The 24,626-nt window shown below is 36.2% G+C and overlaps 1 protein-coding gene across 3 annotated transcripts in view; it reads left to right on the forward strand.

Moving 5' to 3' along the window:
• The first annotated feature begins 1,822 nt into the window (after nt 1-1,822).
• PHF14 (PHD finger protein 14) overlaps nt 1,823-24,626 on the forward strand; it is a 164,339-nt gene continuing 141,535 nt past the window's right edge. For all 3 annotated transcript variants that reach the window (XM_032181011.1, XM_032181012.1, XM_032181013.1), the window contains exons 1-4: nt 1,823-1,911; nt 2,150-2,260; nt 12,081-12,730; nt 17,636-17,780. In XM_032181011.1, the coding sequence (XP_032036902.1) occupies nt 1,911; nt 2,150-2,260; nt 12,081-12,730; nt 17,636-17,780 (907 nt within the window). In that variant the 5' untranslated portion in view covers nt 1,823-1,910. The remainder of the gene's footprint in view (nt 1,912-2,149; nt 2,261-12,080; nt 12,731-17,635; nt 17,781-24,626) is intronic.

A 24,626-nucleotide genomic window follows, 5' to 3' on the forward strand; every position in this document is an offset into this window, starting at 1 on the left:
GCAGTCTCGGGTTGCTTGTTCTCCAGCCCTTACGGCATGGAAGTTTCTGGGTGTTTGCTGCTGTTATATGCAAAGTTGTTTGACCAATGAAAAGTTGTTTTGAAAAGAATTGCTGTGGGGAGAAGGGTATAAAAGTGGAGCCTGTCCTCCAGATAAAAAAAAAGCAACATGATATAATGAAGTTATGTCATCAATAAAGAAGCAAAAAGAAGGAATGAAAAGGAACGGGCTAGCAGAACGGAGACCATGACGGGAACAGGCACATTGATTGCCTCTTGAAGATAGGTTCGTCAAACTCAGCAAACCGCTCGGAGAAGGTCGTGCAGAAAGTTGTTGGAAATGGGCACACCGGAGCTGGAGAGAAGCTCAAACTGAGAGAAGCGGACCCGCGCACACAACTGCCCCTCGCTGGTAAGCAGCTGCGCATTATGGGGAATCATACGTCCTTGGAAACAAAAGACTGTCCTGGTAACCTTACAGCTTATTCTCCTTATTAACAATCAGTTTATGAGCCTGAAATATGGGACCAAATTGAGGACAAGGTGTGGGACTCTGCAACTAAAAACGACAAGGTTGCAGTGGGATTGCTCGGCATCTGGCGAGAAGTCTCTGAGGCCTTAAAGAGCCATGTGGGACCACCGTCAGAAACGTGTGGTTTGCCAGATAGCAAGGGAGCTGCGGGCTTGTTTACTGATCCGATTGCTACGCCATCGGCCCCTCCACTGCTACTACTGTCGAAGGCCTTTGCTGTTTCGCTCCCTAGTGACCTGGATGTGCCTTTTGACCCAGGCCTATTGGCCTTGAAAAGGAGATGGATATGCTTTTCTTCAATCCGGGAAGAACGGGATACATAAAGCTCGAAGGCCGAGTTGCTTGACAACTTAAAGCACGACATATTGCTCAAAAGGAATGGAAAATGGAGACTTGTTTGTAATCAAGAAAAGGAATGGAAAATGGAGGCTGTTAAGTCATGGACCTTAAAGGATTGTTTGTTACCTTTTGTGATTGTACACATGTATAGGTGTACTCGAGTTTAGTAAGTCATGGAATTTACAGGATTGTTTGTTACCTTTTCTGATTGTATAGGCATACTCGGGTTTAGTATGTAAAAGCAATGTTCTGTATATTTAGAATATTTGATGTTCATGTGTGTGTGTTGGTGGCGCATGGACACCCTGCACACCCAGCGCTGTTCACTTGCCTTTTATACCTTTTATAAATATTTTTTATAAATATTACTAAATTCAGATTGAGATGAGACTTCATTTATAACAACACACTATGCATGTGCTTATTTGTACTTTGCAATAGCGAGAAGACTGTTGGCCTGGAGAAACATCCGTGGGGGATTCGGGCAGAGCCGTTGCGGATGCAGCACAGGCTCTCAGCTCGGGCTGTGCACTTTAAAAACCCTACTTCAGTTGCCAGGAGTGCAAGAGTGAGGGTGCGAACACAACGCGTGCATCCATCCCAGAGGGAACCCAGCTCCGAGCACAGCTCTGTAACAAAAGCAGCCTTACACTGCCTCATCTCCACACGGGGGAACCGAGCAAGGTGTTTTGGGGGGAATTATGTTTATTTTTTGAACTCGTTTTCCCACTCCACGAGGCTCTGAGGGTGAATGCCCATAACAACATGGCACCCGGCATCACGGCCTGACTGCGGGGTCTCCCCGTACCCCCACAGGCTGTGGCCGCCCGCCGGGCAGACTGCGGGCACCACCGCCCCTCTCGGCTTCACCTCGCTGCGCGCAACCGCGGCGAGGCCGCGCATGCGCCGTGCCGGCGGCAGGCAGAGAGGCGGGCGGGCGGGCGCGGGTGCGCATCCGGGTCGGCGCCGGGCCATTGTCTGCGGCCGGGCCGGGCTCGGCGGCTCCGTGCCCGAGGGGTCGAGGCAGCGGCGCCGCCTTCAGTAAGTGGGGCCCGGCGGCTCTGGCCGCCCCTTCCCGGGGGTGCCGGGCCGCGGGGCCGGAGACCTCCCCTTGGAGCCTGGTGCCGGCAGCCGAGCGGGCGGGGGGCTGGGGGTCGCCCTCGGCTGCCCGTGGTGCGGTGTGGGGTGCCGGGGGGCTGCCCCCGGCTCGTCCCGTGTGAGCCCGGTGCCGTGCGTTGTGCCAGCTAACAGCAATACTCTGCTTTTTTTTTCCCCGCAGTGGACCGCAGCTCGAAGAGGAGGCAGGTGAAGCCTTTGGCGGCTTCGCTGCTGGAGGCTTTAGATTATGATAGCTCTGATGACAGTGACTTTAAAGTTGGAGATGCTTCAGGTAAATATGTTTGTTTGTCTGCTCGCTTCAGAATTTTCTTGGCTTTTGGTGTGTGGTTGCTCATTTAACATACGGGAGATGGGATGGGGCTAGTGAACTATTGGGGCTTGGACTCGCTTGAACTGATTCAGGTGCATAACAGGAAATTTTCATGCTGCAGATATGAAACAACTGATTAAACGAGGGATCTGTACACTACTTCAGTTGCAAATAGTTTTTTTCTCAACAGAAAACAACATTAACAAACACGTTTTGGCAGAAGCATTTGAGCATCTTCTGTGTTGACTCTCTTAGCGAAGTGTATTGCTTTTCATTTCTTCAGCCTAATGATAACTTTAAACCGTTCACTTCTTTTAGTATTGGAGTAACTGCCCTAAAGCCATTTTGCGTTGATTTAGCCTGGGCAATAATTTCTTCTGGACTGAAGAACCCGCCTAATTTCTTAAGGTTAACTCCACTCAGCAAGTGAACATCTTAGGTAGAACGATGATCTGTTCAAGTGTCTATTATAATAGACAAACTTTGGGTGTCTGCTCTACAGAAACATTTCATACCAGAAGGAAATGCTTGCCTCTGAGTGTTTTTGTTCTGCAGTCTTTTCTGTGTATGCAGATTCCTGTATCTGCAGTGAATTCCCACAGAAACTGAAAATATAAAAAAGATACCAAAATTAAATGAATAAAACTCAGGTATGTTGGGGGGGGGGATAGTGGAATAAGGGGGAAGGAGCAGGACCATGCTTGTGAATAAGTTGTACACAGGATGCTTTTTGGCATGTGCTCAGGGAAATGAGCAAAGACATATAGTGTGTGTATATATATATATAAAAGATGTAAGGGAGCATTATGACAGCTTGTCAAATACCTTCAGTTTTTCATTTCTGCACTGGATACACAGATTTATGTTTTCATGTGAATTTGTCTTGCAAAGATATTCCCCATCTCCACGTAAAGACATTTTATCATCTGGCAAGGTCTTCCTTATTAATGAACATAAGAAAAGCGTAATGATCATTTCACCTGTATCAGTTTTACGGTGTAGACTAATGCTTCCCCACCTTCCCCCCCCAACTTAGGCATACTCTCCTTGGCTGGTTTGGCAGAAGCAGGCTGCAGTGGCTTAAGGGAAAGATGTTATCTTAACAATTCTATGTAAAGTTTTGTGGGTTAATTTACCTTTTAAATTTTGCTTTAAGTATTTTTATTTTTTTCTTATTAAGTAGTTACACTGTAATGAAAAGTTGCCATAAAAGGAAGTGGCCTTTATTTACTGAAGAAAACATCCTTGTTTTGGAGTTGTAGCATAGGCTGGTTTAAAGGGGAAAGGAGAATTGGAAATGGAGTATGGGACATGAACATGTAATCCAGAACAATATGTTATGTGATTAAAGATAATCAATCATTATCTAAAAGTAATGAATAGAGCTTCCTGACTCAACTTTGTCTGGATGCGGAGGACACTTTTTTAGTTGATAACCTCTTTGACTTTTAGGATGCATATGTACATGTGGGAACAGTTGTCTAGCCTCGAGAGCGTTTCAACTTCAGTTGCGTTTTGAGGAAGTTGAATGGGAGTTCTCTTTATAGAGTAACACTTCATGGAAACAACTATATAATGAGAAAAAAACAAGTTTTAATTAGAAAATGTTTTTTTTTGGTTACTCTTTTGTGGTTTTATGTCTCATACAGCTTTGTTTTGACACGTCAGGTCCTAGATATACTCGCAGGAAAAATTAATGTTCTGTTTAATAAAATATAAGATTAAGTGAAAAGATTTTTGAAACAGAAGAGTTTTATACTTTATTCAAAGATTTTCTTCATTGTGAAAGGAAGAAGTTGTGAGGGTTTGGAGAAGGTATTAATATGAAGTTATTAAATGTATAAACTCTTAAAGTGGATGAAAAGTTGTTCTTTTGTGTCATACAATTTATTTGGATAGCTGCAGTATGTTTGAAATAGGATGCCTGTGCTGATTTTAAATGAGGTTCATATAAAAAACCTTAAATTTGGTTGTATTTAATCCATTCAGATTTGGATGGTAGAGGTACTGACATAAAGGGACTTTATTTATATGTATGCGTATTTATGTATATATGTATTTGCATATATAAATATAAACACAAGTCCCTTTATATGAAAAATAAAATCAATCACTTAAAAATATGTATGTATGTTTAAAAAAATTTTGTGTGTATGTACGCAAGCACCCGTACTAGACATATTCTGGATTGTTGCTGATAGAAAACAGATTTTCCTTTTGCTCACTGGGGAATTTAGCCTTCAAAGAATAATGTGCAATTCTCCATTACATTCAGGGTTTCTTCTTTCAGTGATGATAGAGATCTCTCCTTGTACAGCCTGTTGCAAATCAGAGTCTGTATATGTACAATATTTAGTATTTGTTTGAATTCAGAATTTCATTGCGCAATTTGTTTATTAAGGGAAATCAATAAAAAAACAAACAACTGTGACAGAAGGAAGAAAGTTTTTCTACATTGAAAATGACTATAAAGTCTACTCGTGACTTGGAAAGATTTTGTAAGTATGGTAATTCGCTCTGCAATGTATCTTTATTTGGTTCACAAATGCAGATATATGTAGCAATTTTTAAATTAAAAAAAAAAAAGACACCTATAGGTTCAAAGACTATTTAAATACTGAATTTAAATAGTTCTGAAGTTGTTTACTCCCTGCTGATTATGTTGCATCCATATGTATGAGGTTTAGGATGTTAAGTGATATGTGGTAGTAGATGATAATGTGCAAGTCTAGGAGGGCTAAATCCTGAACATTTAAAGTTTTATGTGTGTTCATTGTTCTTTCATATTTCTGGGAATATGTGATGCAGTAAGGGTTTGAGAACACCGATATTTGATTGGTGTTTAGTACAGGAAGGAATAATCATTTCTGAATTTCTGTATTCAGAGTCCTGATGCCTTCATAAAGTTTTCTTTCATTACAGAAAATATTTCTAATCACCCAACATCCATTTTCACCACAAACATTCTGAAGGGGATATGCCCTTTACTTACAGTGTAGTTAATTTATTTTCTTTTGGGTTTAGGTTACGCCAACAGGTGATTATTGACTTTTCTACTCTAAAGAAAAATTGTAACATCTGTTTAAGGAAACTGATTTTAGAACAGTTATATTATTGCAAATTTACTTAATGAAAATAGTTTTCAGGTCTGTTGGCTTTGCATTACTGAATTAAGTAATTCTTAAAACTTCTCTGTCACTGTTTCTACATAGTAAAGTAATAGTGCCATTATTTTAAGGTACTGTATATTTTCTTTCCTTATAAACATCTTCAAAATTTTGTTTCTTAATAGGAGTGCTGTATGTAGTCTTAAAGTGAGATCAATGAAAAACAACGTCCAATTGGAGTCAGAGAATATCGCTGTGTGACTTGAAATGATAGTGCTCTAATGTACTCAACTGAAGTTTTTTAATAATATGATTCACAATAAAGACTAGTTATTTGAAGTTATGCTTTTGAATTAATTAGAACATCCTTTGTGATTTTTGTTGTTGTTGGTTTTGTTTGGTCTTGTTTTTAAATTTACTGAGTGCCGCAGCGATGTCAGAAACCGGTGTATAGTTGTAGGGTAATTCCCAGTAGGATTCCAAAGCAGGGATTTCCCCCTTCTTTCATCACTGAAATCAGTCACTTCAAGCAGCTCATACACTAAAACTGAAATGATGCAGAGAAATTTATATATCTTGGTCCCTGGTCAAGAATGATGTGTAAATGTAAGGACCGAGCCTCTTCCTTAGTGTAACTAAGAAGAGTATAGTTAAATTCTGCCTCTAAGAGCTGAATTCTGTCACTATTTCTGCTACACATCTCCTACACTGAAATTTTAGAGGCGCGTGTAAATATCTTTTTTTTTTTTTTTTTTTTAATGTTGATCATGGAACCTGACCTACACAAATGCCACATACTGTTACTGTAATTGAGACCAGTAGGAGCTCTGTTTAAAGCATGTAACAATCTATGTAAATGAATACACTAGGTATTTTGAAAAAGCAGTGACTTGATCTGGAAATATATTGCAAATATCTTTCTGTAATTCGTTTCCTATTAGTACAATAAAAATTCCACTGCTGCTTTTCTGTAAAGGATATTCTGATGTAAAGGTGCGTTTACAGAGCACCAAAAGGCAGTAGTGATAAACACTAGTGAAATATTGATAAAGAAACTAACAGTTTTGTTTTTGAGAATGAACTTGTGGGATGTTTCACTAGACAGTGAAGGTAAGAGGAAATACTGAAGAGCTAATCATTGTGCAATTACTTGATAATTTACTTAATAATTAAAGTCTTTTGAAGACTTGACATTGCAACCTTAGTGCGTGGTTCTGAATGGAATTGCCAATGTCTTTTTTGTCTCTGAGGAGGTGAAAAATATGGGCATTATGTTCTTTTGGGTTATCTTCATCCCAAGTGAGATCTGTTACTGTACAGGTGTCTACCACTTGAAGGTGCTTTGGGGTGGCTGACTGGCATTTTGAACACGCGTTTTCTTTGGAAATGCTGAGATTTCTGTTCTTCCATATGTTTCCTGACAGCAGAGGAGTAATTTAAGAGCCATCCAGGGTTTTGTTTCAGTGCCAGGGCTGGATGGGTTTTATGATGGGATAACATTGTTTTTCTTTGTTTTCCCATGCTGTGACATTTTGTGTCTTACTTTTACAGCATGTCCCTTAGAGAGCCATTGTTCACCTGTTCAGTGGTGTTCTGCTTGTTCAGTCTGTGCTGAGACAGGATGCCTACTTGGACTCATGGTCTTCTACTTAGCTACACTATTTCTACTTTTGTCTTGCATCTCCTCTTATTGTGCATGTATGTGTCCATCTCTTGTGCATTTTTATGGTGCATGGAGAACATTCTGAGCTTTATTAACTCCAACTTGGTGGGATGGTCCACTAGCAATCCAGTGACCTCTGCTTATTGAGGATGGGGTGTTTCAAGTGTCTCTTGAGTGGAGACTTGTTACAGTAGCTCAGAGACTTAGTCTCCTACCTGTCACATCCCTCTTAAAAGATGCACAGCTCATGAGCTCGTGGACGTTTCTGGGAAAAATACATGTCCAAGCTCACTACATAATAAGTTGTACTGGAATCCAGTTGTGTGGATTACTTCAGGACTGCGAGTTTGCTGAGGGAAGGCATGGGACATGTAATACTTCATCCAAATGAGAGAAGTTTTATAACAGTAAAAACAGTTGAAGGCTCTGAAACTGGGAAATGTCAATTGAGTTCAGGAGGTAGGGTAACCCATTCCACCCGTGTTACAGCATTGTAAATTGAGGCAATTCTTAGTGACTCAATGCACATTTGAGAACATAAAGTTTTGAAAACTTAGAATTTGAGTAGGTGTCTGCTGAAGTGTGATGTAATTGAGGAGTAGAAGTGAGGAAACTGCTTACTAAATAACTAATTTATGTCTTTCTGTCTTTTTTCTTCTATTAAACTGAATACTTTCTGAAAGAAGAGTAATCAGTTTCATTTCCTGGCCTGCCCAGTATTTGTGTTCAGTTCAATTTTTTTTTTTTTTCTCAAGTCTTGTTTTAGAAGTGAAATTCTCTCCTTAGAACAGAAATACCTTAATCAGCTTTGATTTTATTCTGTATGATAACTATGCTCCTTCAAACAGTTCTGATTTTTTAATTGCCAGCATTACAATATTGAATTGCCAATAGCCTACCAAGGTTTAAATACTTCAGTAACCATATCATCTCACTCTGCAAAATAGTACAGAAAGCCAGTGTCATAAACCTAACTGACGTTAGGTTCTGTTATTTGAAGTTATGTTCAAAGAGAAGTGTTAAGCCGTTTCCATTCTTGCTTTCCATGCAGCTGTGTGCTAATCAGTCTTAGCATAGTGGAGCTTGATGGCTTTAGTCTAATAGACAAATGTGATCAGAAATTTGCCACTTACATAACATTGCCTTTGGCAATTTAAAAATTCGTATTTTTCATGTATCATTGAAGTTTCCCTGCCTTTTTTTTCTTTTAACATCTACTTATTAAAATCAGAGCTTTCTAGTTGGTTTGAACATTTCCTTAAGGTATTTAAAATTAATTGCAATTTCTAGTTCAAATACGTTGGAAATGCAGCTTCTCTTACCCGTGTGCAAAGGAGATTCTGTGAGTTTGGAGCTGTTCTTCTAAGAAAGAAAGTTTTATGGGCAGAGGCTGTTGTGGCCAGGCAGTTTATCCAGCACTTTTCCTGTCTGTCAGGATGCAAGCAACATGGGTGAGGGGGGTTTGTGTGATGTGTAACATGGGCTTCTAGCAGAGATAAACAGGGAATTTCACATAATCAAAAGATTCGCTGTCTGTCTTCTGATTGGGAGAAAGAGGGTAAGGGGCTGCTGAACAGGGTGATTGTAACTGAGCTGCTTTCACCTCCCAAAGAATTAACCTCTTCTATAGCCTATATTTGTTGTTGTTACTGCCCTCCAAAAGAAGGTACTGTGAAGCATCCTGCCATACCTCCACATAGTGCCAGCTGCTTCTCTTCTGCTATCTGGATTTGGTTAGGCTTTGCCAGCATAAGAGGGAAGACCAAAATTGAGTCAGTGATTGATGTCTTGGAACTAGCTTATCCTTCAAACTTCACTTAAACGATCAATAAAATGGCTTTTTACAGAGCTGCTTGTTAAACTAAATACTGCTTTGAAGAATCAGTCTTCTGTGAGTAGTCACGTGCTGTAATAATTTAGCCCCTGCTCTCCATGTACATGAATTTTCTTAGAATGTTTAAAAAAAAATTATAGGGTAGAGCGTTTAGTTGCTTTTTAAATGGCCCTACAAAAACTCTGATGGATTTTTTTTTTTTAACTGCTGTAGTGATTTCAGTAATGTAGTAGCTTTCCTCAGTCTTGTGCTTAGTATGTATTTGAAAGCAGCGAAGTGGTGTTTAGTGTCACCTTTGTTTACCTTCATCATACTTTTCCTAACATTAATTCTGGAGCAAAGTGTTGTGTACAGGAGAATTCCTCACAGTTACCCCTTCTGGATATGACTGCCACCCGCTGCTGTGCTCAGCAGTAGCTACACAGCTACAGCTACAAGTTGTACAGAAGTAAGTGATGCCTCTTTCCCAACTGCTCTCTCTCATTTTTGTTCTCAGTGGAACTCTATATTCTTCACTGTTTGACAGTGTATCTGGCCCCATCTTTTGCTGAGAATAGCTTGACTTCTGTCCCATAGGGAATGACATGATATGGTTGCCAATTTGAAAGAGCCATTCTTTAAGAATTTCTTTCAAGGAGAAAATTGTATACTACAGCTTCTTCCTAACTGAAAGTGCATCTGACAGAAGAACTGCTGCAAAAATAGCTGTTATCGCAGAACAGCGCTTTCTAGAGAAGTACCTATCACAGTGGATGCATTTAAATGGAAGAAGGATATCCCTTAGTATAAGTATCTCTGGTATGTACATGCTTACAGATAGAAAAATACAAACCATAATGTGCAGTCAAAGGCAATGAGAATTTGAGGTGAGAAGTGAATGAAACCAGGGTTTATTTGTTCTGTTTTTATATTGTTTGCATGGCATATGGCAGCTAGGGAGTGTTCTTAGTGCCATAGTGTTGATGTAAAAAATCACTGTTGATAATTTGGAGTGCTCTTTGGAAGGAAATGATCCCCAGACCGAGATTATGCCCCAAAATGAAGTAGAAGCTTAAATTCACAAGAAATCCAAGCATATTTAGAAAGGCAACTGCACAAGTAAAGCATCAAAAAATCTTATATTATTTGTCTTGGAACTATACTGGGGGAGTATATTTAAGTATGCAATGTCTAGTATTTATGTATATATATGAAATAAAGTAGTATAAAAATCTGGTGAAATTAATTTTAACATGACAAAGCTCTATCCAGTCGTACAGTGAGGTAAGTATTGGCACACTGACAGTGTAGATCCTGTGAAATGAGAGACAAAAATAAATTTTGTCATCAAACTTATATTTAGCATTTATCAAATGTCTAGAGTCAGTCTAACTTTGACATACTTGTATTTGTTAGGTCTCATGAACACTTTCCTGAACCAAAGAAAGCTATTGTAATATAAAACTCATATATTAGATTGCATATCTGGTTAATACTGGTTTTAGTTCTTAGGCATGCCTAAAGAGTATTCTACTGTTTTGAAACTTATGTTATTATGCTTGTGCTTCCATTACTGCCATTAAGGCTTATAGGTGCAGGGGAATCACTGAATTAGTCTTTGAGCAAAAGACTACAATAATTTCTGTTACTGTGTTCATTTCTTTTCCTGGCTCTCGAAAAGGTAAAACACTTACAGGAAAATTCTTTTAGCAACTTGCAAGGGGACTATCATTCACCTGATAACAATAATCTGAGCAGCAGTAGTAGCAGCACTGATGTGTTTTCTGTTGTTGCTGTTGAAAATTATATAATTTCATCATATACTTAACACTTCTACATACAGGTATACCCATAAAACCCCAAATTAACCAACATACCTATGTAACAACTGAGTTACTGCTCAGTTGTAGACAAGAGCACCGTGGGATGGAAATAAAGGGCACGTTTCAAGTGTGCAGTATGTTTACAAAATTTACTTAACTTAGTGCGTTGTCCCCGTTTCTTTATTTGGCTTTATAAAGAGATGGATGTGCACAGAAATTCTCTCTTGTTGATACTTGGTGTAACTTTGTGTGTGTGGGGGGTAAGTAAAGTAAATAAGGACTTTTAAAAAATGTTTGAGTACCAACATGTTTCTTCTCTGCATCTATTTTATAACATCTGACAGTACCTCAGGAAGCTGATGATAGCTCTGAAAATTTAAACTGAAAGCAGTAGCCATTGCCCATTTGATCCATTGGATCAAGCAACTTTTTTTAATTTTATTTTTAATTTTTTAATTTTTTAACTTAATTTTTTACTTAATTTTTTAAAAATCTTCTCTGACTTTTTCTTTGTGTAATGCTGCAACTAATGCTGTGAATGAAAAGTAGTAGCATATAAGATGGAAGATGGATGATCTTGATAAAATTTAACAAGTTTAAGACTTGGCATACTTTCCAGTAATTTTTACATGTTCTTTACAGTACAGATGGTTGCCTTATTTTTGTGGGTTCTGCGTATGAATCCTCTTCCTTTCTGTTGCACAGATTGGCCAGTATTAATTAATGGAGATAGTGATTGAACACAGAACAATATCATCTGAATTGTATAAGGTTAGAATTTAAGCATTGTTGTGCAGCTTCAGTGCTGAATGAGTCATAGTTTATGTGGGATTAATAAGTGAAATAATATTTGTAGTTAAAAGAATCCCCCAAACCAGAAAATAAACCTGTACCAGAAATGAAGGGATACGATTATCCACATTATTAAGCAGTACTTGTTATATAAACTTCTTAATTTTTTTTTTTTTTTTAAATTTAAGTCTCTCCTGTTGGATAGCTATTTCAAATATTTTTAAGATTTAGGAAACACCTCAAAAATTAAAATCTGAACATTCTTTCATTGAGATGTGAATTCACATGGAAATTATTCTGTGCTACTTCTTACTGTTAGTATGAGCTGCAGTTCAGAGGAACATTAAACATTCATTTAATAAATTCTACTATCTTTTTTTTCCATCTTAAGATGCACTCATGTTTAACAGATTCTCAACATGCCACTTGAAATAGCAGTATTTGGACTCCAACTGAAAAAATAGGTGGACTACCTTATGAGGGAGGAATATGCATCGTTTTTTTGTTTAACAACTTCAGCACATTTTATTTTTGGGGGTACATTTGTGTTGGAACATTTTTTAAATTTTCATATGCTCAACAGATTCTGAAGGAAGTGGTCATGGGAGTGAAGATGCATCAAAGGACAGTGGAGAAGGTTCCTGTACTGAATCAGAAGAAAATATCTTGGAGGAGGAACCAACAGAAGAGAAAGTAGAAGAGCAACAGCCAAAGAGCTCCACTGAAGAAGAGGTGCCGACAGCAGACAAAGAGGTAATTAAAACTGAAAAGAAAGAGCAAGAAGATGAAGAAGAAAAGCCCAAAAAGAAGAAAGAAAAAGAGAAAGCAGCTGAACCTGATGCTGTGGCTGATGAGCAAACAAGTGAACCCAAAAAATGGAATTTGCGCAGGAACCGGCCTTTACTGGATTTTGTATCAATGGAAGAACTAAATGATATGGACGATTATGACAGTGAAGATGACAATGACTGGCGGCCTACTCCTGAGAAAAAAAAAGGAAAAAATGCACTGCGAAAAGAAGGGAGCGATGGAGATAATGAGGATGATGAAGATGATGGGAGTGGGAGTGATGAGGATGACAATGATGAGGAAGGTAATGAAGAAGATAACAGCAGCACAGCTAGCGATGGAGGATCCAAGAAGAAGAAGAGTAAAGTTCTTAACAGAAATAATGCAGATGATGAGGAACTGACAAATGATAGCCTGGCTCTTTCACAAAGCAAGAGTAATGAGGTAGTGCAACCAACTTTCTATAATATATCTGTTGAGAAATGGAAACTACTCCACAGTGCTATTCTGTTAGTTTGAAAAGTTGAATTGATTGGCTTGAATTATGTTTAATGAAGCAGCAAAACTGTGCTAAATAGGCACTCACTGCTTATTAAATAAACTTCCTTGGACCATTTGGCCAATCTATTGCCTCTAAAGTCAATAGACAGACTTCTCTTGGCTTTGGGGATGGGTGGGCTACTTCTAAAGTAAATAAGCTTTAGGAGGTCTGGTATGCAAATCAGCACGTATCAGTGAGATAGTTCGCCTAAATGTTCCACATCTGTAATATTATAAAAGTTAAAAGCATCTTGCATGTTCTTAAAATAGCTAAATAATAGGTTATTTATTTTATCCTAGCCCTTCTTTGTGACAGATGTCAAAGACTGAGTGATAAGTTCACTGATAGAAGAATTCTAACCAAAGAAATACGCACAGTTGGTTTTAAAATCAAATAAGATAATCATGATAATCTATGCTAGTTTTGTTTATAATGCACAGAGGTGAAGTAAATTCTTACAGTGCTAAGAAGCATTTGGGGACTATTATTATTACATGTCTAACTGTAGAATCTGAAAATTATATGTTGTGTCTAATAATGACACTTTTTTTTTTCCATGCACAATTACAGTTGCCTTAGAGGTTGTGCCTGTGGAAAAACTAAGATATTAGCTTGTCAGGATGGTTGATTTCATATCCTACGATAGCAAAATCCTGAACAGAGTAAAAAGAATTACTGTAAAATCGACATTTCATTTTCAGGAAATAATTGCAGTGTTAATGAAACATTTGATAAATGATAATGATATGACACTATTTAAAGTTCTGCCTGTTTTATTTCATATTTATTTTAATGAGAACTAAAAAGAATATTTTGAAGAATGAGTAGTCTCTGTTCCAGATACCTTGTTATGTTATAAATAATATTTATTAATATATGATTGCAAGCAAGCTGTGCAATTTTAATTACTAGTAATAACTGATTTAAAAAATCCATAATTCTAGGTGTTTTTTTTTACGTTGTATAAAGGCATCTATTGTTTTTAAATTAGTATGGATGGGGATGTTTGCAAATTTAGCTTATTATGTATTTTAGATGCCACCTTGGTGTGTATGAAGTACTTTTTATTTATTTATGTATCTATTTTCACTTAATTTGTCATTTGCAGTCCGTAGAAGCTAAATGTTTCTCTATTGTTAACAGCTAACTTGGCCTGTGAAATGGTTTCATCTTCACAGCTGGTTTTGGCAGGAGGAAAAGTCTTTCATACCCTAGCTCAGGAGCTGATCGTGCTTTATGGATACCAACGACAAGAACTTCAAGTCATCGTTCTGTTTCCTTACAGTGTTGTTTCCCATATCAGAATGGAGATACAAAAATAGATTCTTAAGGATATATGAATATGTCCTTAATTTCCATTGACTTGGAAAATTAGGCCTGTTATACAAACAGAGAGCTGTTAGGCTGCGTTTTTTGGGAAGCTTCTTAATATGTATAGCCCTCAGAATTCATTGTTGCCTTGGATTTAGGATATTAATCAAAAGATAAAAATAAAAATTTGAAAACTTGAAGTTCAAATAATAATTTTATAATTGATAATCTGTGTATGTAAAGCAGAGCACTGTTTGTGAAAAGGCCTTCTAGCAAGAAGTCTTGTAATAGCGTCTGTAGACTGGACTCTGCACTGTAATTTTTAGATTAATATTCAACTGTATTTTTAACAGTGCACTTTCCACTACTATATTTTCTAATAAAAGGTTTGTGGAAAAAAAAAGTCCTGTTTTGCAGAGAAGCGAAATCTCATTATGCTGCAGAAGCTAAGTACTTAGAAAAACAGATGTCTTAATGCATAATTACTGCATGAAGGAATGTTCAGGTAATTAACTCTGAACATTGTAGTAGTGGCCTTAGTATGTGTATTTCCATTTTTTACTGACCAACTCCCTTTATTTTTTGTTTGCGATTTTCATTTTATTTTCTTGCATGTTGCAAAAATATTTTGAGGTGTGGGTATATGGTATTTTTTCCAGTTCCCTAATGTGCACCTAACTAGGCGCTTTTCTACTCTGTGAAGCACAGGCAGACAAACTGAGCTTGCTTTTCTAGAATTAAGCATCATTAGTAGATAAACGATGCTTTTCTGATTTTTTTTTTTTTTTTTTAATTGTTCCCAGTGAGGTTATTTATTGTAAAGATTCCATGAAATTTATATGTAGGTAGGCATATAGCTTGAAAAACTTGCTTTCTTCATTACCACCACAGAAATGAGGGTTACACAGTGATTCAGATGAAATCCATTCTCTCACTTGGGTAGGGTGCAGGTGCTGTTCAGGTGGTTCGAGTTCCTGCCTCGACCTCAAGGTTCCTGTTCTTCAGGCAAGTAGGGTCACCTATAGGGTTTGATTGAGAGACTTATAGGGTAAGATTGAGAGACTATCATAAAATAATTATGTAGATCAGTGTAAATTTAAGATCCTTGAGGAAGAATGTGTACCTCAGTTAACATTCATGGTAATTTTTAACTGCAGGACAGGGCAGAACAGCATGCCTTCCAGATTGCTCCCTACAGGTCTGTGTAGAAAATTAAGCTATTCAGTTGTTCTGTGTTTGACCTGTTGGCTGTCTTCACGTAACGTAAAGCATTATGAATGTGGATCCTAACCCTAGCTCTACATTTGATGCCCATCCATCACTGGTTGTTTCTTTTCTTTTGCCCAGGTTTGCAGATGTGTTGTTTTTACAGTGCAATTCCATTTAAAGTAATACTTGTTTTGCTTTAGTAATTACCATACCTTGGGCTTCTACGACAGCAGAGGTTGCAAATTTTTTTAAACTTAAGTTAGCGAAGCCAAATACCAGTTTAAGTTGAAGGTATTGTCAGAAAAAGCTGGTTTCTGTATGCTTCCAACAAGCCTGTGCAACTGAACAGTTATCTGCTAGAGTGAGGGAGCACCTTTTATTGTTGACTATCCTCAAGGTGTGCACGTTATAAGTAATGGTGGGCCACTGTGTTTTATGTTTTTTTTTTTTTTTTTTTGAAAAAAATGTGCAAGTTTCTTGCTTGCCTCCAGGTGTGTCACAGCTTTGTCCTAAAAGGAGGATGTTGAAAGAAATGCTTGTTAAGCCTGAACTCTATAAGGGAAAACCTTGTCTTCACCATTCCGGCCTTCCTGTAAACAAGTGCGACCTTATGAATGGTTGTGTAATCTTTCATTTTTACCTCTAGATGAATGTGATTTTTTTTTTTAATAGGTCATCTTTTCTTACTTTTTTTCGAACAAATAAGTGGCCAAAAGCCTTTCTTAACTGCTAGAAGTATGTGTTTGAGCTTTCCTACATCAAAAACATTACAACAAGCCACCTCTTTTATTTAAGGTGAACTGTTTGAGACTAGCTTTAGGTCGTGAGGATATTTTACCTCTTTATCTTGCTTTAAAATCAAGCAAAGATGTCTCTCACCCTCCACAAATACGTGCCTAGATAAACCCAAAGTACAGAGACCAAGGAGACATCATCAATGATTCATTGAAAATTTTGTTTGGAGGCTTACTGTATAAGATTGAGAGACTATCATAAAATAATTATGTAGATCAGTGTAAATTTAAGATCCTTGAGGAAGAATGTGTACCTCAGTTAACATTCATGGTAATTTTTAACTGCTTAGGGTATGCAAGCATATTGGTGCTATATTTTCAGTCATAAATAAGGAGAGAGGAGAAAGAAATATGCTTGATAAGGAACTTTCCAGCTTTTTTTTTTTTCTTTTCCTATTTAAGGTACCACAGAGGTTTCGGAATATTCTCAGATCTCAAATGGATGCTCAGAAACTGGTCAGAAATCTCTGCTCAGAAACTGGTTTTCTTTATCCTGTTGCGATTAGCTTCACCAGTATGCCTAGTTTCACACTTCCCTGTATGCCTTCATATCACCAATGAAGACAGTCGAAGCTCAATGTTGCTTTTAGTATAGGAAAGAAGAAAATGTATAGAAGTCAGGAAACTGCAGAAGTCTGTGTACCTTACACTAAAAATAAACTATTTTATAGTTTTATAGTATTAAATATAATAAATAATAAATTATGGAAAGAATGAAAACTTGCATACAGTTTGTTTGGCTTGTGAAACACTTCTGTTTCCTCAGAGAAATTCCCTGTCAAAACTCAGTCTTTTTATGTGGTGTAGTACACACTGAAGGCTGCCAAGCCAGAGCAATGGACTCGCTCTGCAAATCCTTACTCCTGTTTAAAATCAGAAGAAAATAAGTTGTTATAAGTATTTGAATAGAGACATACACATCTGTATAACAAAATAAAACAACAGAGTCAGTAATTTATATTTTACATATATGAAGACTTGGCAGGCTTAGCTGTTTGTTTTCAAATTTTATCACATATGTGTGAAGTTTATTTTTGTATCTGTTGATTTTTGACAAAATGAAACATCTTTTCTGAATACTGGGACATGGAAGGTCACTTTTTGTCCTGGTGGTTCTGTGTTTTTGTTTGTTTTGTTTTGTTTTCCTTTTTAAATGGCTTCATAGGGGTCTATGTGTGCTCCTGTTTATAGAAGATAGCTTAAAGTGAAATATATGATTTTATTCAAAAAAATAAGACCCGTCGCTGGGCTTTAGATCTAAACAGAACTCCAGGTATATCAAGATCAGATTGTATCCATCCTTTCTCCAAGCTCTTAGTTTTACAGATTAAATGTTTAAATGTTTTGATGGCAACAAAAAAAAGTATATGAAACTTTTATTCTTCAATTCTTTTTTTTCTTTTTTAATAAAAACTGAGCAAATAACACATCTTTTGTTTGTTTTATTTAAAATTGAAATTCCTGTCATAATCTGTCTTCATTTTTCAAAATTAGGATTCATTGATCCTTGAGAAGTCCCAAAATTGGAGTTCCCAGAAAATGGACCATATTTTGATTTGTTGCGTTTGTCTTGGAGATAACAGTGAGGATGCTGATGAAATAATCCAGTGTGACAACTGTGGAATAACAGTGCATGAAGGTAATACAATTCCTTCATTCTTAATGTGTGAGGAAAGCTTATACTTTATTTAATAAAATTTTGACTGGCTTCAAACAAAAAATTAAATCGTTGAACTCTGGTGGGTAATTTTTATAGTACTGCATGGATCCTTTCAGTGGTGAAACATTCACCTACTTTAGGATAGCACGTGCAAGCAAGTACAGGGCAGGTCATGGTCTACACAGACCTACAGAATGAATCGCATTTTGCAAATATTCCAACTAAAGATTGCGTTTTCAGGGCTTTAGGCTATCACATCAAATGTATTTTTGTCATATCTATTTCAGTACGTAAATGTGACTACATAATGGGGGTAGAAGATCATAAGAATAAAAGATCTTGTACCAAAAAAAAAAAAAAAGTGGGGTGGGGGAGGGGGTCACATATTTTTACTGTACCAAAAAGGCAGAGAGATGGTGAGGATGAGAGGATGGAATTGGCAACAGTACTGAACAGCTAGCCTTGAACTTTCTCATAATCTTCACTCATAATTTGAAAAGCAGAAACTTTAAAGTTAAAATGTATTTGAAGTGTTGGTTTGCTAATTGCTTTGAAATCTAGAGTATGTTTGGATTTAAATGTAGGAGTCTTTTCTACAGTGTATAGGGGAGAGAAGGAGGCAAGAGGTCTGAGAGGTAAGCAGAGCCTTAAGTAGATAGAATACAATACTTGATTGCTTTGTGGGTTTCTGTGTAAGACTTTTGAACTTCATAATTTTATTTTTCTGTGAATACTGTTCTGAAATACTAACTTGTTTGCTACAACTTCTGTATGCCTTATGAATATGCCAGTTGTTAAACTAATTTAAAGGGTGATTTGAAAAGAGGAGGGAAATGTATGTTCCTCTTTCTATAGTCAACTTCTCACTGGCTTTAAAGGAGGATTTCCACAATAATTCTGAGATGAGCATGTGGGATTTTAACAGCCTTACAAGAAAGGTGAGGCTATATTATATTTTTGCTCTTGATAGTAACACCTTAAGTACCTGGTGCCTGTTCAGTAATGACTGCATGAGGTTTTCCAAAGGAATGAGGGGTGATAACTCATCTGGGAGCAACTCTGATAGAGCTCACATGGAACATAACATGGCTAAGCGGTATAGGGGGATTCTGATTTGGACCTAGAATGGTGGATGCTTAAGAAACTCTTCTACTTGCCTTACATTTTGAGATTGCTAAAAAGTCAATTTCATTTTAGTGCAACCCTTTGCTTTGTTTTATCATATGCCTGGCCTGCATCACTTGTCCAAAAGCTATTTCTCCTCTTCAGACACCTAGCCAAAACTCTATACAATTTAAAGAGCAAATAACTGGTCCAAAGTCAAGAATCTGTAACTACCCCTAAAACTACATAAGCAGCATATATGTAATACTATACTTTATACTTTATATATAATAATGTACTTTTATATACTACATATATGTAATACTATACTTTGCATATATATGCATATATACTTATGCATATGTTTGCATACTTATACTTTGCTTACTTTTATTTCTAAAAAATTCAAGTTCAGCCTGGAAATTAAATCCATCGATTAAATTTGTTCTCATTTCACATACTGATCTATTTTTTTCCTTTAAAAAAAAAAAAAGAAACCTTAGATTGCTAGAGAAAAAAATCTTTTAAATTTGTAATTGTACAATTGCTTGTGTGTTTACTTCTGCGTAGACAGAACTCTCATTTCTTTTTATAAAAAAGTCTTTAGGCAGTAATCTGTCACTTTGGATAAATGCTTTTGTGGTAAGATCGTGTAATAGCCGGACACCCCCAACTGTGGTGTCAGTTTTCCTGACACATTGATTGCAGCATGTCTGAACAAAATGTCTGGTGCATATCACAGGATATGACATAACTGTAGGTAGTATACTTGCTAGCTATTGCTCTTGGGTTAGTTGCTATGAATTCAATAAGAGAAGTTTTACGTTTTTCCATCTGTGTCTTTTCCATCGGCTCTATTTTTATTTTTATTTTTTTGCTTTACTGGGATGTGTATGGCGGAGAATAAAACTTCCCTTGCTAAAAGTTATAGTGTAGTCTCCATATGCTTTAATATTGCTGCTTACTGTGGTCTGCTTCTTTCTGGTTTAAGCATTCATTCTCTAATATCATGTATTCCAGTACTGTCCGTTTACTAAATAAAAATATTCTTCTGGATTTTTGATGCCTGAAGTGGTTAATATCTTTTTTCTAAATTCTTGGCTGAATTAAGGGTTGAATGTAACATATTTTAAATACAGCGTTTATTTTTGCAAACCTACACTATACTCATGTATACTGTTAATGCTTTCTTGATTCATAGGTGGTGTTAGCATATGTAGATGTTCTGTTTGACTGACAAAAAATTACCCTCTTGGATAATTGGATAAGACAGAGGAACACATGAAGGCAAGACAAGAATTAGGTCTCATCCCTTTTCCTTCTGTGGCATAAATTTCGGTACAATTGTTCCAATGCTAGCATTTTAGTGTTTGTAATTTCATTGTAATGACAATGCATAAAAATAAGCTAACGACAGAGTGCAGTAGGTTTAAAATAAAGTTAGTTTCCTGTATAAAATGACACGCAATAGACAATTTAGCTGTAATCATAATACGGAGATGCAGTTTGTGGAAGAATAAATGTTATGAGAATTTTAACTTCTTGACTTTCATGTGTTTAAATTCATGGGCATTACTCATATAGTTTTATCACTTAGTGGTAAATTCAAGAAGGGGGCAGACATGGAGTTGTGATACAGCAATAAGGAATACATAGCATGTATTCACAAACAGTAATTGAGAAGGGGCTCTCAGGTAGTCTAAAGATACAAAATTCCAAAATTCAGAATTTTATGCTCATTAAGGAAACACATCATGCATGTTCAGTGAAGTGTTGTGTTTTTTTTTTTTTTTTTTTTTTTTAAGTTTCCTTTGACATGTTTTCAAATCAAAGAGGCAGGTGATTGACTTACTGCACCTGGGACCTATTCAGCATTAAGTCTAACAACTGAAACCGAATGTGTTAGTTAGAAGACATGCATCTTTTTTGTTGTCCTTTCAGGTTGTCCTCAGGTTGAAACCTAAACAACTACAACCAACACTACCACCTAAACAACTGTGCTGCCTTGAGAAAGAATTTGGAAGATTACCTCCCAATGTTGCTTGGGAGATACACTTGTAGCAAGCTGTTACATTGCTTTTTGTTCCAAACCCCACAATTCCCAAACAGGATGGTCAGACAGAACAACTTTGTCTTGCTGATCAGCTTAGTTGGTAAATACAAGGTTGGAAAGATTTATTAAGCAACATATTGGCATGACTATGCATTTTAAAGAGTCATAGAAATAACACTCTATAAATCATTGTTACTAGGACATTTTTTTTTTTTTTTTCAAACATGGGAGAAGAAGGCACAAAATCTGTTGAACCTTTATACTCATCAAAGTTTTAAGGATCCAAAAATGAGATAGTTAGCACAGATTAAAGAATACTACTTCGGTAAAATAATACCTATGTTTTAAAGACTGAACTCTTGATCTCTGTATTGTAATTATTCAGAGAGATGTGGAATAAAATACATTTAGACTTGTTTATCAAGTGCCTTCTGTACTGTCTGATTTAATACACAAGCTAAGTTATAGCACTGCAGTGCAAAACGCTTCTTTTTAATCTTCAGCTTAAAAGAGAAATGTGAATCCCTTAGCATGGCTGTCACGTTACTTGAAATTAAGTGGAAGCCACTGAAAGCATGGTTTAGAACTGCAAATTCATCTTCTCCATCAGTGTTAATTGTTGAGTCATATTTAGTATATCTGCTTGCCTGAATGTGTTTGATAAACAGTTGATCCACAATTCTAAGTGTAGCATTAAGTGTACTGTAAGAATGCGTAGCATTCAATTAACTCATTTTAAGACAGAATATTAATCTGATCCATTTAAGCTTTCAGTTGGCAGTTAGTGTTACAGCTAATGATGGCAAGAGGAAAAAAAATAAATTCAGTATTTCATTTTGAAAAATGTTTTGAATTCTGACACTGCTTAGCAGTGTTCTTCACCTTTGCCAGGGTTTTTGTTATGATTGCAAGTTTATAAACAGAAAGCATGTTGCCGTATCTTGAAAAACTGTAAGGTATTCAAGAAGTAATGCTTATGTGAAGCAACTCACAGAGGAGGCTCAGGTGTGTGTTCCAGAATAGCTACCACCAATGACTAGGATATTGTGAATGGACAGAAGAGGTGAATGCTATAATGATCTTAGCGGTTGATTGTTCTAAGTACTCTTACTTGGACTGAAATTCAAGTTTTAGCCCAATCAATACATTTCTTCAAAAAGGCTTCATTCTTAAACTGCTTTTACCTTCATAACTCAATCGAAGTGATTTTTTTTCTTGCATATTAAAAAAAAAAAAAGTTAGAGCTGTCCCTGTACATATTTGGCATCCTAAATGACGTCAGTATTTTATTATGTGACCCTTTAAATTGGGACAAATATTGTGTCATCAATTACTTTTTGTTTTTAAATTCTTTATTATTCTGTATATTTTTGGCATGTTATTTTTTCACTGCTAGTTTGTCAAAGGAATTTAATTATCTTCATAAGCGTATTGATTTTTGGGTGTGGAATCCATGTGAAAGATTTATGGTCTCGCTTTTACATTGTAGCTTTACAGACATTTCATGTATACACCTGCTCAAAAGATCTGCATTATCCAGATGGTTATTAAATTGATGAAATTTGATCTCTTCTCTGGTTTCTGTTACCACTTAACAACCCAAAAGCAGCAGGCACCCTTCATAGCAAACATGAGAAAAATTCTGTGTTAAAGTACTTGCATATCCTTAAAAGACAACTCACCTTAACAGGTGGTTTCTAATTAATTTGGGGGCTCATTTTTTTTTTTTTTTTTTTTTTAAGTATTGTTAGATCAAATTTAGATTTTAGCTGTGAAGTTGCATTTAAATACTATGTGTTTCACTAATCTATTTGCATTAGTGTTAACTTGTGCTAGAAAATAAACTCTACAGATTTGTTGTGTAAAGCTCAGAATTATGTTGGAGCATGCCCAAACAGATTATGCCACTACTCAAGTGAAGTTCTTTTCCTAATGGTTGAGGATAATGACCTGATGTGTGTAGTGGAAAAAAACTACTCCTGAAGGCAGCCTTTTTACTCCTACTTATGCTCCTTCACAGCAACTGAGGTTTCTGGTACAAAATCATACAATCTCTGGAACTCTGTTTTGTATCTTGGTTTCTCTAGCTTTATTTGCCAGTTAGTGACTTATGGGCTGGATTAACTTTGCTCCAACTGGAGTGCACAACATTGTTTTGGTGTATTTATCAGCTGTGATTAATGGTAATGTAGTGTATTTTTTCCAGCTAATGGCCATCCCTTTTGCTGCATGTAGCAGTAGCGTGTTTAGCTTTTGCTAAATGACAGGGAAAAAGAGTGGATGCCTGCTTGTGTCTGTTAGAGATCTTGAAGTCTTTAAGGCTGTCATATTTAGACAGAAGCTAGAAAAATTAATTTTTATTTTTATATAAATTAATATAATACACAATATTAATATTTATATAATTATAAATACAATCATATTTAAATTTTATAATATATATACATATATATTAAATATAATTATATATTTTATGTAAATATATAATTATTTATATAATTATTTTAAAATATAATTAGAAGAAAAAAACACTTGGGTTATAACTCTTGACAACTATTTTTATCCACATGAGAAAATTACTTATATTTGCGTTTTCATGGAAACCAAGTCTGTTGTCAACACATGTGAGACAGATGGAAATAATTGCAGCAAACGCATGTAGTTTTCTAGGAAGAAGGAGAAAAAATGACTGATAAGTGTAACTAGGCAAATATTTCAGAATGAAGGTAAGACAGTTGTGGGAAGTCACTGTGCTAATTTTAGCAGCCTGACAGCACTTAGTTGAGAAAAACAAATCTAATTACATTTGATTGTTGAAGAATTATCAGTGTTCGGAAGAAACCAATTTTATTTTGCCATATGGATTGATGACAGTATTACTGCTCCTATAGTGCTAGGTAATTTTAATAAGCACATTTAGGAAAATATTAGTTTGATAAGAACGGTCTGTCAGAATTATAAAAAGCTTAATTATTCATCAACCATATAATATCAATGTGTTATGTGTTTGTACATTAATGTAATTGCTTAAAAGTAGCCTTGCTGGCATGTATTCAAGATTGTGTTGTTACAACTTAAAAAGGACTTTCTGGGACACCACTTAAAGCTGGTATGACATTATAAAGAAAATTGAGTTAGTTTATGTATGAGCTATACCATATTTTATATACCTAATGAATCTTGTCTGGCACTTCTGGGTATTATTTGTCCTTTGATTCTGGAATACTTCTATAATAAAAAAGAAACATTCTGGTGACTTAATTTAATACTTATTGATGAATCTTGTGCTGTAATGGAAGACTATATTTCTTAAATGGTACCTACAGTGAGTGTTATTGCTTATATTCTGAATGTAGTTTTAGTCTATTATCTCTGTTTCTGTCACAAGAGGAGTTAGAGCACTGTTACTATTTTATTATAGTCAGTGGGTAATGAACCAAACTAACAAATGATGTTGCTATTTAATTGCAAAATTCAATAATTTAACTGCTCTGCAAGCAAAAATGTTGACTTGATCACTGTTGTCGACAAATAGCTGAGTTTAATCTTTCAGCAGTGTCTCTACTTTGTTTTAATGTAGACAATGAAATATTATTTTTCTCTTATTGAGGAAAAGGTAAATATTCAAAGTGTGTCATGTACAGAAGTATGTTTTTGTGGTGATAAGC

Source organism: Aythya fuligula, chromosome 2 (assembly GCF_009819795.1).
Source record: "Aythya fuligula isolate bAytFul2 chromosome 2, bAytFul2.pri, whole genome shotgun sequence".
In the NCBI taxonomy this organism is placed as follows: Eukaryota; Metazoa; Chordata; class Aves; order Anseriformes; family Anatidae; genus Aythya; species Aythya fuligula.